General features: G+C 39.1%; 1 protein-coding gene across 1 annotated transcript in view; it reads right to left on the bottom strand.

The window, feature by feature from the left end:
* Nucleotides 1-4,750: 4,750 nt before the first annotated feature.
* The window catches only part of LOC128744401 (homeobox protein unc-42), a 79,918-nt gene continuing 68,260 nt past the window's right edge, over nucleotides 4,751-16,408 (bottom strand). The window contains exons 4-6 of the mRNA XM_053841396.1: nucleotides 14,645-14,821; nucleotides 14,274-14,409; nucleotides 4,751-4,857 (exon numbers count right to left, since the gene is read on the bottom strand). Of these exons, the coding sequence (XP_053697371.1) occupies nucleotides 4,751-4,857; nucleotides 14,274-14,409; nucleotides 14,645-14,821 (420 nt within the window). The remainder of the gene's footprint in view (nucleotides 4,858-14,273; nucleotides 14,410-14,644; nucleotides 14,822-16,408) is intronic.

Below are 16,408 nucleotides of genomic sequence, written 5' to 3'. Positions count from 1 at the left end.
ACGGAATCCAGATTGATCTACGATCCAGAGTCCAACAATGCTCGAACTTGGTGGACGCGGCCGCTTCTGGAGAGAACGTTGACCATCGCTGTCATTAGGAACTTCCTTTAAGGGCTGCGTCACTGCTGGTACCGGATTCAACTCGGCTGGCTTGGGCGGCTCATTCTTTCTCACCTCAGGCTTCGCTCGCTGCTCGAAGTGGACAAGAGTGTGGTGTTTTTTGGCACACTTTCCACAGGACTTGTCGCTCGTACATGCAGCACTACGGTGGCCCTTCCTCAGGCAATTGAAGCACAGATTTGCCTGTTTCAGCTCGCTTTGACGTTGCTCCACGGCCATCCTTTGAAAGGTCGGACACTTGAAGTTCGGATGCTGACCGGGACAAAAGTCACACACATACTCCGGTATCGCTGTCGCTGCATGCGAAGATTTGGACGATCCACCCTTTGTTACAGGATTCTTGGCGGTTGATACTTTGGAGGTTGACAAAAAGGGGATATTGGTCTCACAGCGTTCCAAAATTACGCACCGCTGCTTCAGGAACTCAGCGCTGATTGATTGGTCGAAGCCTCCCTAAGTTCACGGGTCTCTTTGTCTAACGCGCGTGTCAGTAGCGTTACCACAAACAATTGCGACATTTCAGTTAGTTGCAGGTTGAGCTTGACTAGGTTATCGACGTGACGGGTGCATTCATCGACTAGTTTCCGTAGACTCTTCGACGATTTGTTTGGAACCTTTTCCATATTCAGCAAACCAAGGATCAGGCGTTGGTTTCCGAAACGCTCCTCTAGAATCTCCCAAGCTCGTTCGTAATTGTTGTTCTGAAGCGTCTCCAGATCAATTACATCTGCGGCGGCTTAACGGCGTCCGAATCATTCTATCGTTGCATCATGTCCTGAAACATGGCCTTGAAGCGTGGTCATGCTTCGTGACGACCGTCGAAGGCTGGAAGGGGAGCACGATATGACTGAGTTTGGATGATCACAGGTTGATTTGGCTGTGGGTTTACGGTCGACGTCGATGTAAACACGAAGATGGGTGAACGATTTTCCTTTTCGATGGCTTCGATCATTGTTTCAATATTGACTAATGTCTCGTTGTAGAGTCCTTCGAACTCTTTTCTCTACTGCTGCTATTTACTTTTATTTGATCTTCACACTACAATGTTCAAAATAAGACTGACTTTGTTCTCGGCTAAAACGCCCGTATTTATATCTCCGGAACTTTTAGACTGTTCTTCATCAAACGTCTTTTATCAAACACATAATTTTTGACATAAAATAATTAGTGCTGGAGGGTTGACGGTCTCTTCTCGAGGAGCGTTCAAATGGATAAGGGATGGCTTTTCTCTTGCATTTGGAACGATAGCAGTTGTACAATTTGCTGGATTTCTGATAGGAGAAGTAGGGTAACCATGAACAAGGTGAGGTTCAAAAACGTAAAAAAGGATTAGTGCCAGTTTACAGGGATTATCGAGAAGATATATTAACAAGAGGCTGGGGGATACCATGAGGGGAACTAACGAAGGAAGCAGACACATTCAAATGAAGAAAAGGAGATTTGTTTCTGGCATTATGGGAATTTTCGTTACAATAAGGTGGACGGCAGCAAAATTTTTCGCTGTCAAAATTTTTCTTACAGTTTGTGAAGCAATATTTAATAAAACGAATTATCGGTTCCGTACGAGTTGGGAAGTTGGAAATAGTCAAACAGATTAGTTTTTTGGCCAGCGGCAGCAGATATAGAATTGGCATGTGCCTTGAAGATAGTGACAAGCAAGTTACATGTTTGAATGCAGACGGAATTACTGGAGGCAACTGTTACTGAAAGCGGTCCGAATTTACGCTTGTGCATACGGTAGTGACTTTTGCGGTTTGTGGGGTTCTGCCCCGGAGGCACCCAAAACCTGGCTTTCGAATGGGACTTTGGACTGTTTCAGGTTTAATCGAAGATGCTGTTCAGTGGCGGGATTTAATGGAATGGACGAAGAAACAAATGCCGGTGAGGTCGTTTCATAACTTCACTCGTTTATCTATTTGATTTTCCTGCATTCATATATTTTATTATTTCTAAATTTTATTCTTTTACTAAGTAATTAAAATGATGCCAGGTAGACGGAATTTTTCAATTTTCAGAGAGCGAAAAAAGGCGCTATAACCTTGGCCAATTGCAGCCAGACTGTGGTTAATGCCATAAGTTCATCCCCGAGGGTCCGGAGTATCACTTAACCTTTATTAGCAAAGATACTCCCAACGACTACAATTTGTAATCTGTAAATTAATCAATATCTTCAAGGGAAGCGTTTGGTACGGGAGGTCCACGCTTTCTTCCTTCCCCTTGATTTCAATGAGTTGAATGGAATTAAGTATCATTTTTAATTCCACTTAATTCTTTGGAATTCTCTCTGCGGTACATGCTGCGCAGTTGGCCTGGCCGTTGACAAGAAAAATGACCGATTTAAGCAATCGGCATTTTCCAGGATGCCTTCAAGTATTGGCTGCGTTAGTGTGAGATAAGATAAGATAAGATAAGATTATGGGAATTTTCGTTACAATAACAGATGCACAAATGACTGACAGGCAAAGGGGTTCCAAGTAAGATCGGGTAATCAGCCAGTTTATCAAAAAATAGTGCGAAATAAAAATAGCGTAACCTAAAAAAATCACCTTGGTTCTCATATGGCAGCTCTTTATTTTGGTTTTTACAACAACAGAACTTGAGTTAAAATGTGTTTACTTGAGAGTGAGATCAGTTTTTTCCCGTGCGATTTACCCAATATGGATTGATCGAAGCCTCTTACGTTCGAGCAAAGATTCAAGCCGTGAACCACAAAAGAACAGCTTCACAAATTCGTGCAGAATTGGAACTTACGGTCACTACACGTAGAGTACAACAAGTTGTCTCAAGCAATCAATCAATCAAAGCAATCAAATGAGAACTTGGAGTGGCGTGAAGGACTTGGAACCCTCAAGTTGGATCGCTTAGAACTCGTAAGCACATCCACAGTAGTATCTACATCTCTTGGACCGATGAATAAAAGAATGTTATTCTTCTGAATGAAAAAAAAATGCAAGCTTGAATCATCGACCAGATGGCCGGCAGTACTACTGCTACGACTTGCGAAATGATTCATAAGTTATGATGAGCAGGAACTTTGGTAGTAGTGACATGATTGTAGTACTGAGGTCTGAGGAAGAGATCCCTCAGGAAACGCTTGAAACACTGGTTTTGTCTATAAAATCACGTCAGATCGAAGTCATCCATAAGAATGGTTCACATATTATTACCCTTTTTTACACGATGAAGTTTGAGGAATTAAATTTGATTTTGGAGGAAAACGCATTGTTCTTTTTTTTATTTTGCAGATTTCAGGAGCTCAAAGCAATGCGGTTGAACATAGCAAATGTAATTCATGCTTATGGAAGATAGAATACATAGATTCTTTATATAAGAGGTTTTCAGCTTTCGGTTCGGTTTTCAGCACAATTCTCCTTAGGAGGTGGACGTAAAAGAGTACCCCGTCAGCAAACCTATAGGCTTTCGGTAGATTTGGCCTCGCGCCGCAATAAAACGCTAAACGGCTGCTTACATCTGAAATAGTTTTTAATGCATTGTCGCTTTGGTCTATATTTACACGTTTACACGGCCAAATGCTCTCTGCTCATTGGCGTATTTCTGTGACTAGAAATTTTACTGCGCTTATTCTGTTGTTTTTTTGCATATATAATATATAGTTCAACTAACGGTTCTCACCACATCTCTCTCTTCCTCTTCTGGTGCCTATAATCATATGTTTTTAGTTAGTTTTCTTTTGTTTTGTTTCTTCTTTTTTTTGCTTTCAAAGAGTTTAAATTAAATAATTTAGCTAGATTAGGTTCAAAGTTCTTGTTTGTGGTTTGCCGTTGGTTGCAGCTTTTGCTTAATTTTTTTTTGTATTTATCTTGGCATTCACGTTTTTCTTACACTTACACGCTAACTTATCCTTACGCTAGAAGTTCTCATTCTGGGCGAATGGATTGTTTTGTTGTTCTGTTTTTCCTTACTCGTATCGTCACTCTGTCCTTATTTTGGTTTTGTTCTTTAGTATTTTTTTTTAATTAACGCCTATTAATTTCACGTTACTGGTAAGATTTGATTTCGTGCCGTGTATTTTTGTTTTCAGTTTTCTCGAGCCAAGCAGCAAATTGATCGAATTCCAATTTACAACGTTTGCCGGAAATGAAAATTCAGCGCCCAGCTCGGTTATATAGACATATTTACAACTTTTTATTTCACTGTCTGATAGCTACTAAACTGCATTCATTCTCTCGTTGGAGAATATTTAAATTTACATTAGCGTGCTGGGTTTCTCGTTGGCCGCTTGCATAAATTAGTGGCTCTTAATCGAGACTTAATGGGATTGTTTTTTTTTTCAGGATTATGCAAATGCTATGAAAAAATGAGCTACCGATCGTGGCCACCGGAAGTTGGTACATGTTTCGCTGTGAATCGATTTGATTAAATATTCACGAGTGAGTGGGTTAATGAAATTTTCAACAACTTATTGTTGCATTGCGGCATCTCTCGGTGTTGGAGAACGGTCTGTTCTATAAAACAAGATGAGCGGCGGCCTGTGCTGTGGGTGATGCTGCTGCTGCTGCTGAGAGTTGGCTGCGCTCGGAAGCTGTTCGGTGCTTGTCACTGAAGTGCTCGGTGTGCAGCCGGCCGCTCAGCAGTCGTGGGGGAAGGGTTACAGTTGATCCTACATTAATTATGTCTGATACTGGAGCATCGGTGCGGACAGGTTCGGGTGGTGCGAGCTGTTCATCCGGAGTGCCGATAGACTCTTATTGTACCATTCATCCTCGGCGGACATACCTGGAAGGAGCATAAAAAGAATGTAATTTTTGTTAGCATAGAATGAATGGTTCGATTCGAGTGATGCAAACGTGCCACAGACCGTAACCCTGGTTACCACTTGATGTAAAATAACAAATCAAAGGAATCGGGGGTGAAAATATCCATAACTATTTAAGAACTTTTGTTAAGAGATTTGCATAAAAGAAGCCTTGACGTCCGTTGTAATAAAGCTATTAAATACTAGACGAGCCATCAGGTAAGAGAAGAATTTGTCCTGCCGCTAGCTAGCGTCTACAATAGGTTTCGTTGGATCAGGATATTCACCTTGCTAGGTGATGTGATCGTAATCTAATCGAGTATAATTGAGATTAGAAACCGCTTTTCTGCAACTATATTTACATCTGCGCGATTAACTTGCTTTTATCAGAGCTTTAACAAAAATGAAAAATGAAAAATGAAAAATGAAAATTGAAAATTGAAAATTGAAAAATGAAAAATGAAAAATGAAAAATGAAAAATGAAAAATAAAAATTGAAAATTGAAATTTGAAATTTGAAAATTGAAAATTGAAAATTGAAAATTGAAAATTGAAAATTGAAAATTGAAAATTGAATATTGAAAATTGAAAATTGAAAATTGAAAATTGAAAATTGAAAATTGAAAATTGAAAATTGAAAATTGAAAATTGAAAATTGAAAATTGAAAATTGAAAATTGAAAATTGAAAATTGAAAATTGAAAATTGAAAATTGAAAATTGAAAATTGAAAATTGAAAATTGAAAATTGAAAATTGAAAATTGAAAATTGAAAATTGAAAATTGAAAATTGAAAATTGAAAATTGAAAATTGAAAATTGAAAATTGAAAATTGAAAATTGAAAATTGAAAATTGAAAATTGAAAATTGAAAATTGAAAATTGAAAATTGAAAATTGAAAATTGAAAATTGAAAATTGAAAATTGAAAATTGAAAATTGAAAATTGAAAATTGAAAATTGAAAATTGAAAATTGAAAATTGAAAATTGAAAATTGAAAATTGAAAATTGAAAATTGAAAATTGAAAATTGAAAATTGAAAATTTAAAATTTAAAATTGAAAATTGAAAATTGAAAATTGAAAATTGAAAATGGAAATTGAAAATTGAAAATTGAAAATTGAAAATTGAAAATTGAAAATTGAAAATTGAAAATTGAAAATTGAAAATTGAAAATTGAAAATTGAAAATTGAAAATTGAAAATTGAAAATTGAAAATTGAAAATTGAAAATTGAAAATTGAAAATTGAAAATTGAAAATTGAAAATTGAAAATTGAAAATTGAAAATTGAAAATTGAAAATTGAAAATTGAAAATTGAAAATTGAAAATTGAAAATTGAAAATTGAAAATTGAAAATTGAAAATTGAAAATTGAAAATTGAAAATTGAAAATTGAAAATTGAAAATTGAAAATTGAAAATTGAAAATTGAAAATTGAAAATTGAAAATTGAAAATTGAAAATTGAAAATTGAAAATTGAAAATTGAAAATTGAAAACTGAAAACTGAAAACTGAAAACTAAAAATTGAAATTGAAAATTGAAAGTTTGAAATTCAAAATTCAAAATTCAAAATTCAAACAAAAATCAAAAGTTAAAAGTAAAATGTCAAAGTCGAGAGTCAAAGTTCAGAAGTCAAAAGTCAAAACCCAAAATCGAAAGCTGAAAACCATAATTGGAGAGTCGAATGCCGAAGGTTGAAAGACGAAAGTCGAACATCGAAATATGAAATTCGAAAATGGAATGTCGAACTTCAAATGTCGACGTGGGAGTGTCGAAAGTTGTACGTAGAAAATCGATAGTTGAAAATCGAATGTTGAAGTTTGAAGCTCTAAAGTAGGAAATCGAAAGTCAAAAATTGGAGGTCCAAAGTCAAAGGTCGAAAAACAAAGGAAGAAAGTCGAAGGTTGAAGGTCAAAAGTTGAAATTCGAAAACTAAAAGTTGAAAGTCAAACGTCAAAATTCGAAAGTTAAAGGTAAAAAGCTAAAGCCGAAAGTTGTAAGCAGAAAGTCGAAAGTTGAAAATCGAAAGTCGAAAGTCGAAGGTCGATAGTTGAAGGTCGAAAGTCGAAATTCGAAGCTTGAAAGTCGAAAATCGAAAGTCGATAGTTGAAAGGCTAAAGTCGAAAGTCGAACGTCGAACATCGGAATGCCAAAAGTCGTAGGTCAAATGTCTAAAGTCGAAAGTCATAAGTCGAAAGTCGAAGATTGTTCGAATGTCCAAAACAGAAAGCCGAAAAAGTTGAAAGTCGAAAGTTGAACTTCGAACCGGCGAAAGTTGAAAGTCACGGGTCGATAGTCGGAGGACGAATATCGAAGGACCAAGTTCTAATGTCGACAGTCGAAGGTCGAAACTCGAAAGTCAAAAGACACAGGTGAAGGTCGATGGTCTAAAGATACCTCTTTTTATACGTGAAAGCTCGAATATCGAACGCTGTAGGTCGAAAGTCGAAAGCCGAAGGTCGAAAGTCGAAAGTCGAAAATCGAAAGTCAAACGTCAAAAGTCGAAAGTCGCAGATTGAAGGTTCATAGGTCAAAAGTCGAAAACCGAAATTCGATAAATGAAAGTCGAAAATGGAAAGTGTAACTTCAAACGTTGACCGGTAAAAGTCCACAGTTAAAAGTAAAAAGTCGAAAGTTGATAATCGAAGGATAAAAGTCGACAATCGAAGGTCAAAGTCGATATTCGAAGGTCGAAAGACGGTGGTGTCGAAAGTTCAAACGCCAAGATCGAAAGTCGAAGATAATATTTGAAAGGCTAAAGTCAAACGTCGAACATCGAATGTCGAAAGTCAATGGTCGAAAGTCGCTGGTCAAATTTCAAAAATCAATACTTCAAGCTCCAAGTTTGAAAGTCGTAGGTCAAAAATTAAAAGTTGAAAGCCGAAAGCCGGAAGCCGAACGTTGAATATTGAATATAGAAAGTCGGGGGTCGAAGGTCGAGAGTTGTAAGTCGAAGGTCGAAGCTCGAAAGTCGAAATTCGAATGTCGAAGTTTGAGCGTCGAACGTCAAAGATCAGAAATTGAACGGAGACTGGTGAAATTCGAAGGTCGAACATGGAATCTCGAAAACCGGAGGTCAAAAGTCGAAAGTCGAGGGTTGAAGGTCGAAAGATGAAGGTCGAAAGTGGAAAGTCGAAAGCCAAAGTTCTAAGGTCGGGAGTTGAAGGTCGAAAATCGAAAGTCGAACAACGAATGTCAAAACTCGACTGTCGAAAGTCGAACTTCGTACATCGAATGTCGAAAGTCGAAGGTCGTAGGTCGAAAGTCGCAGGTCAAATTTCGAAAGTCGATACTTCAAGCTCAAAGGACGAAAGTCGAAGGTTGAAAATCGAAAGTCGATAGTTGAAAGGCGAAAATCGAAAGCCGAACGTCGAATATTGAATGCCAATAGTCGGGGGTAGAAGCTCGAAAGTTGAAAGTTGGTGGTCGAAGGTCGAAGCTCGAAAGTCGACACTCGAAGGTCGAAGTTCGAAAATCGTAGGTCAAAAGTCGAATGTCGAGGGTTGAAGGCCGAAAGATGAAGGTCAAAAGATGAAGGTCGAAAGTGGAAAGTCGAAAGTGGAATATCGAATGTCAAAAGTCGATAATCAAAGCTCAAAAATTGAAAGTCGAAGGTTAAAGATCGGAATTCGAACGTTAAAAGTCGAAAGTCGAAAGTTAAAGGTCGGAGGTTGAAAATCGAAAGTGGAATCTCGAAAACCGAAGGTCGCAAGTCGATGGTCGAAAGTCTAAAGTCTAAAGTCGAAGGTCGAAAATCGAAAATCAAAAGTCGAAAACGGAAAATTAACAATCGAAGGTCAAAGAATCGAAGAATCAAAGTCGATGGTCGAAATTTGAAGGTTCAAGCTTCAAGGTCGAAAGTTGAAAATCGAAAATCGAAAGTCGATAGTTGAAAGTTGAAAGGCGGAAGTCGAACGTCGTACATCGAATGTCGAAAATCGAAAGTCGTAGATCAAAAGTTGTAGATCGAAAATCGAAAGCCAAAGTTCTAAGGTCGGGAGTTGAAGGTCGAAAATCGAAAGTCAATAATTGTCACAAATTGAAAGTTGAAAGGCAAAAGTTGGAAACCGAACGTCGAATATTGAATATAGAAAGTCGGGGGTCGAAGCTCGAGAGTTGAAAGTCGAAGGTCAAAGCTCGAAAGTTGAAATTCGAAAGTCGAAGTTTAAACGTCGAATGTCAAAGGTCGGAAGTCGAACGGAGACTGGTGAATTTCGAAGGTCGAACATGCAATCTCGAAAACCGAAGATCGAAAGTCTAAAGTCGAAGGTCGAAAGTCGAAAATCAAAAATCAAAAATCGAAAACGGAAAATTAACAATCACAATTCGAAACTGGACAATCGAAAGTCGAGTTGAAGGTAGAAAGTCGAAAATTGAGGGTCGAAATTCGAAAGTCTAAAGCCCTCCAAGCTCCAAGGTCGAAAGTTGAAAATCGAAAATCAAAAGTCAATAATTGAAAGTTGAAAAGCGAAGGTCGAATGTCGAACAACGAATGTCGAAGGTCGAAGCTTGAAAGTCGAAAGTCGAAGGCCCAAGTTTGAACGTCGAACGTCAAAAGTCAGAAGTAGAACGGAGACTGGTGAAATTCGAAATCTCGAAAACCGATGGTCGAAAGTCGAAAATCAAAAATCGGAAGTCGAAAATTGACAATCAAAGGTCGAAAGTCGAAGATCGACAGTCGAGGGTCGAAAGTTAAAGATCGAAAGTCGAAAGCCAAAAAATTGAAAGTCGAAGGTAAAGCTCGAAAGTCGAAAGTTGACTATCGAAAATCGAAGATAGAAAGTAGAAAGTTGAATGTCGAATCTAATGTCGAAAGTCAAAGATAAAAAAAATCGAAAGTCGATAGTCGAAGGTCGTAAGTAGAAGGTCTAAAGTCGAAAGTCAATGGTTGAAGGTCAAATATCGAAAACATAGTCAAAAAGTTTAAAGTTGACCTTCGAACGTCGACCGGCGAAAGTCGAAGGTCGAAGGTCCAAGCTCCATGGTAGAAAACCGAAGGTCGAAAATCGAAAGTTGTAGGTCAAAGGTCGAATGTCGAAGATCGCAGTTCGAAAGTCGAAAGCCAAAGGTCGTTAATCGAAAATCGCATGTCGAAAGTCGAAGATCGAAGGACAAAGTCGAAAGTCGAACGTCTAAAATCGAAAGTCGAATGCTGAAGGTTGAAGGTCAAAGGTCAAAAGTAGAAAATAGAAAGTAAATATAGTTGAAAGTCGAAAGTGGAAAGTTGAACTTCGAACCGGCGAAATTCGAAACTTGAAAGTCGTTAGTTGAAAGTTGAAAGTCGAAAGTCAAAATTGAAAATCCAAAGTCCAAAGTCAGAAGCCAAAAGACAAAGTTGAAAATTATCAGTAGAAAACCGAAAGTTAAAAATCTTAAGTCAAAAGTCGAAAGTCGAATGTCCAAAGTCAAAGGTTGAAAATTGAAGGTCCTAGCTCCAAGGTCGAAAATTGGAGATCGAAAATCGCAAGTCTACAGTTGAAACACGAAAGTTGAAGGCCAAACGTTGAACATCGAAAGTCGAAGGTCGAAGCTCGAAAGTCGAAAATCAAACTTCGAACATCGACCAGCGGAAGTTGTAAATAAAGTAAAAAATTGAAAGTAGAAAAACACAAGTCCAAGGTTGGAGGTCAAAAGTCAAAAATCGAAGGCCGAAGGCCGAAAATCATACGTCGAACGTCGACTGGCAAAATTCTTGAAAGTCGACGGTTGAAAGTCGAAAGTCTCAGGTCGAAGATCGAAGGTCGAAACTCAAAAGTTAAAAGTCAAAGTAAAAGTCCAAATACAAATTCTAAAGTTTAAAGTTCAAAGTCTAAAATTCAAAGTCCAAAAAGTTCAAAATCGAAAGTTGCAATTCGAAAGTCGGAAGCTGAAATCCGAAAGTCAAAAATGAAAAGTGAAAAGTCAAGTCAAAAGTCAAAAATCCGAAGACAAATTACAAAGTTCGAACTTCAACGTTCAAAATCCAAAGTTTAAAGTCGAAAGTCGAAAGCCGAAATACGAAAGTCGAAGACTAAAAGCCGAAAGTCAAAAGTCAAAGATCAAAAGTTGAAAGTCGACCACTGAAAATCGAAAGCAGAAGGTCGAAAACCGACAGCCAAAAAGTTGAAAATCGAAAGTCCAAAGCCGAAGGTCCAAGTTCCAAGGTCGGAATTTGAAGGTCGAAAATCGAAAGTCGATAGTTGAAAGCTGAAATGTGAAAGGCGAATGTCGAACATTAAACATCGAATGCCGAAAGTTGAAAGTCGAAGGTCGTCAAAAGACGAAAGTCCAGGATTAAAGGTTGAAGCTCGAAAATCGGAAAGCAAAATTTAAAAACGCGGGCGAAAGTCGAAGATTAACGGATGAAGCTCGAAAGTCCAAAATCGAAAGTCAAAAAATCTAAAGTCAAAAGTCGAAGGCTAAAAGTTGAAGACCGAAGATCGAAGGTCGAAAGTCGGAAGTTGAACGTCGAAGGTCGAAAGTCTAAGGTCGAATAAGTTGAAAGATCGATAGTCGAACGTCGATGGTCGATGGTCGAAAGATCGAAAGTCAAAGGTCGAAAGTCAAAAGTCGGATGCCGAAAATCGACAATCGAAAGACGAAAATCAGAAGTCAAAAGTTGAAGGTCGAAAGTCGAAGGTTGAAAGTCGAAGGTCGAAAGTCGGAATTTGAACGTTGAAGGTCGAAAGTCAAAGGTCGAAATTTGAAAGATTGAAAGTCGAAGGTGAGAAAGGTCGAAAGTGAAAAGTCAACAGGTGGAATGCCGAAAGTCGAAAATCAAAAGTCGAAGGTCGAAAGTCGGAAGTTGAACGCCGAAGGGCGAAAGACAAAGGTCGAAATTTGAAAGATCGAAAGTCGAAGGTCAAAGGTCGAAAGTCAAAAGTCGGATGCCGAAAATCGAAAGACGAAAATTAAAACTCAAAAGTCGAAAGTCGGAAGTTGAACGTCGAAGGTCGAAAGTCAAGGGTCGAAAGTCAAAGGTCGAAAGTCGGATGCCGAAGGTTGAAAGTCTAAGGTTGAAGGTCCAAGCTCGAAAGTCGAAGGTAGTAAGTCGAAAGTTGAACGTTGAGCAACGAATGTCGAAAGCCGTAAGTCGAAGGGCGCAAGTCGAAGGTAGAAAGATCGAAAGTCGAAGATTAAAGGATGAAGTTGGAAGTTGAACGTCTAAGGTCGAAAGTCAAAGGTCGAATAAGTTGAGAGATCGAAAATCGAACGTCGATGGTCAAAGGTCGAAAGACGAAAGATCGAAAGTCGAAAGTCAAAGGTCGAAAGTCAAAAGTCGGATACCGAAAGTCGACAGTCGAAAGACGAAAATCAAAAGTCAAAAGTCGAAGGTCGAAAGTCGGAAGTTGAACGTCGAAGGTCGAAAGACAAAGGTCGAAATTTGAAAGATCGAAAGTCGAAGGTCAAAGTTCGAAAGTCGAAAGACGAAAATCAAAAGTCAAAAGTCGAAGGTCGAAAGTCGGAAGTTGAACGTCGAAGGTCGAAAGTCAAAGGTCCAAATTTGAAAGATCGAAGGTCAAAGGTCGAAAGTCATGCCGAAACTCGAAAGACGAAAATCAAAAGTCGAAGGTCGAAAGTTGGAAGTTGAACGCCGAAGGTCGAAAGACAAAAGTCGAAATTTGAAAGATCGAAAGTCGAAGTTCAAAGGTCGAAAGTCAAAGCCAAAATCGAAAGTCAAAAGTCAAGTTGAAAGCCAACAGTCGAAAGTTTAAAACTGAAAGCCGGAAGTTGTGAAAAGCCGGAAAGTGAAAAATCAAAAATCAAAAATGTAATACCCAAAGTCTAAAGTCAAATCAAAACTCAGTCGTAAGTCGAAAGTCAAAAACCAAAGTTAAAAGTTTAAAACTAAAGTCCAAAGTCTAAAATCAAAAATCAAAAATCAAAAATCAAAAGTTGATGGTCGACAATCGAAAGCCGAAAGTCGAAAGCGGAATGTCAAAAGTCTAAAGTCGAAAATCGAAAATAGAAAGTCGAAAGGCGAATGTCGAAAATCGAAAGTCGACAATCAAAGGTCGAAAGTTGGAGGACGAATTTCGAAAGCCGAAAGTCAACAGTCGAAGGCCAAAAGTAGAAAGTCGAAAGACGAAAATCGAAGATCGAAAGTGGAAAATTGCAGATTTTATGTCAGATGAAAATTAAATTGGAACGTCAATCCTAAAACGAAAATGCTAAATTGGCAGTCGAAAAATTAAAATCAGAATGAAAAACATTAAATATTTTGAACTAAAAATCGAGAATTCTGAAGTTAATATTAAAAAATCTAAAATTGAGCACCAAGAATCGGACAAGTTAAACCGAAAATTGAAAATCAACTATCGAAAATCGATAAACAAAAGCCCAAAATCGAAAGTAGAAAATGTAAAATCAAGAATCAAAACCAAAAGCAGAAAATCTTTAACCAATAACCGCAAATTTAAGTAAGAAAAATTGAAAATATCAATTTTCATTTAAGAAACAACCGACAAAACTTAGCGTTTACTAATCTAAATTGAGAAAAAAAAGACCGAAAGCTAATTTTACGGTTCCAACAAGCAAAGGATTAGAAATGTGCTGCCCAAAATACTTAAACGCTTTCACCATTTTTTTTTCTTCTCTTCCTTCTGCCAGCCCCGTATCAAAACACCGAACGACACGCAGCAGGCGCAGAATCGTGCCGTCAATTTATTATACATTACCGCCCTGCGGAAATGACAAATTTTCCTCAAGACGTGTTGCTGCGAGACGGTTGGTATAGGTATTTCGCATCTCGGCGTCAGAACATCAAAACAGCATCAGAAGCGTGTTTCAGTAGTTTTTTTTCTCCTTCTTCTTTTTCTGTGAATCCACTACCGCCAACGCCAAAACGTCAAGTCTTTGCGCTGTGCAACCAGCATCTTGGCTGGAGCCAATATCTTCGGGTGCAAATATCGAATTTCCTTCGGCTTATACATTTATTTATTCCGTGCGCTTTGGGACGGCACAGCCGATAACACCGTCAGGAAGGAGATGGTGTTTATCCCGTTTTTGCACGTGACTTGCGCCGGAATCCGGGTCGGCAGAAATCTTGCCATGAAAGGCTCTGAAGGAAACACGAGCGGAAGCAAACAAATCGAGCTACGCTACCCCAAGTAGGTAGGACCTCTAGGAAGATGAGGCGCAACTTTTCGCACTGCAATTGCGTTCGGTGGGAAGCAGCAGCAGCAGCAGGATGCTGCATTTGTGCCACATTTTCGGCTTGAGGCAGAAGACGACGACGGCGGCGGCAGAACTTTCCTAGTTACAACTTTCATTTCGGAACACGGTGCCACTGCCTGGAGTTCGTGTTGCGCAAAACTCAAGCACTAATTCAATTAACAATATATATTCGAAGAAGATGGAGCTCGGAAATAGTTTTCTTGCAAGATGCCAGATCGAAGCAGGCGCACGGTCAACGGTTACCGTGGCGGCGACGTGTTGAGTTGAACTTACCCATGGAATCCTGGCGAACGCCTACCGAGCCCATGTTGGAGCCGTGCGTCATAGAGAATGGCTGCGTCATGCCGGGATACGACGAGGCACCCATCTGGAAGAGATCCTGTTGGAAATGGGATGAACGAAGAAGGTGTTGTGCGATTAGTAGTCGAAATTAAAGTCACCGACCGTCAAATGAACCACCGCACCGGCACCGTCACGCGCAAAGAGCACGCTCGTCGGCTGCCAAGGGATGAACGGGTCAACGTATGGCACGGCAAACGCGGTCGGTCGGTCGGTCGGTGGCTGGGCTAGGCTGGGTTGGGCTGGGCATGCAGAAACCGTAAACCGATTCTCACCTGCGGATATCGATTGATTGAGTTTGGATGGGGATACGGTTGATAACCTCGGGACACGCTGTAGCCCTGTATGTTTCGCATCATCCCGTTGCAGGACGGTATCACCGAGGGGGCGAGCGCTTTCTGTAATTGCTTTTCTTGCTTGCGATACTTGGCCCGGCGGTTCTGAAACCAGACCTGGAATAGAAGCAAAGATAGAGGTAAATTTATGAGAGCGAGAGAGGGTGAGAGAATGAAAAAAAATACAAATTAACCGTGAAATTACTTTCTACGGCGGCAGACGGAGGTTTATTGGGAACACATTTTTCCTCGGCAGGTGTATCGATGCTGTAAAGATTTAATTTTAACATGTCCTAAATTACATATTTTTTTTTATATTGTTCACAGGTATATGATTTAGTATTACTTTTTTGTCCCTAAATATACTTTCTTTGGGATACACTTAATCTTTGTATTTTCTAGGCGTGACTTCAAATTCCCAGTCCAGTACTTCTAAGGCTTACTGGCGAATCAGAGCAATTTACAGATTATTGTACAGTAAATCATTGTCATTCGCATAAAAAAATGTTCAATCGGTACGGGTGCTATCAAAACGTACGAAAAAAAGAGTTCCTTGAAGGAATTTGTTACGAAGTGGAGGAAAAACTAGACAACAAGATTAAACCATTTCTTAGCAAAAATGGATTTTAGTTAGTCATGTGAGTCTCAAAGTTCGATGTCGATCGTGTCAAAGGATCAATTGTCACTCAAGACCGATATAAGCAACAGAAGAAACCGAAAAGGCCTTCGTGCCTGAAGAAGAAGTCTTCAAAAACGGCCAAAGGCGATCGGAAATGAACTTTAGTAAGTGAAAGAGTGGCTAAAATTGTCTAATCAAGTGGACCCATTTATTCCTGAGTTGAAACATTGCTACATATCCGTTCCACCAGCGAGTCCATATATCGTTAGTAAGTTGCTGAATTCGTTACCAACGGTCAATACGATGTTTCTTAATGTGGCTTACGTTGGATGCAGGCAGCAAATTGTGTGGTTTCTCAATGACGAAGTGTCCAGGAGTCAGAGGTTTACAACAATTGACTAATGATAATAACCCAGTAAACATTTTCATATGCATATCAGAGCAATAAATTAGTTATATGTACCTATATACACCCTGAAAAATCGCATCTGATGCACAAAACTAGCATATGTGTACTGTTTTGGAGGCCATATACGTACTACAAAATATACGTTAACAATTCAACTTTATAAGTCTTTGTATGCGATAAGATCCGACTCAAAGCGATTAGTTTTATTATGCTATACAATTCTGTACTGAAAGTCGTAGGTCAATCACTTGCTATCATCAAATACGATAGAATATAAACTTATGCGCGTTTCATTAGACTATATTTACGATACTGAATTTATTAAAAGTCAATAACGATAATTTTCGTACATTGATATACGAGTTGGTGTTTGCTGGGAACTGACGAGTGGGATGAGACTATAAGCAGGTTTTTATTTAGCTAAGAACAGTTTGAAGGTCCTCGAAAGTCCGGAAAGAGCTCCCGAGTACCGCTCTAATGTACTTTTCCATGCTCTTCACCGCCGCCTCCCATAGTCCGCCCATGTCGGGGCGAAAGGTTACTACGCCTCGAGGCATTTGGGGTTACTTCACGGGTCGCTTGTTCGGTCTTCACTAGAATATTGCTGTATGGATTTCTCACTACACAAAGCCATTTATCGCATCGATTCGACTTTCATCTATCTCAGCAAGTATTA

Source organism: Sabethes cyaneus, chromosome 3 (assembly GCF_943734655.1).
Source record: "Sabethes cyaneus chromosome 3, idSabCyanKW18_F2, whole genome shotgun sequence".
Taxonomy (NCBI): domain Eukaryota; kingdom Metazoa; phylum Arthropoda; class Insecta; order Diptera; family Culicidae; genus Sabethes; species Sabethes cyaneus.
Note: the sequence above shows the minus strand (reverse complement) of the source record. Positions and strands in the feature narration are given on the sequence as shown.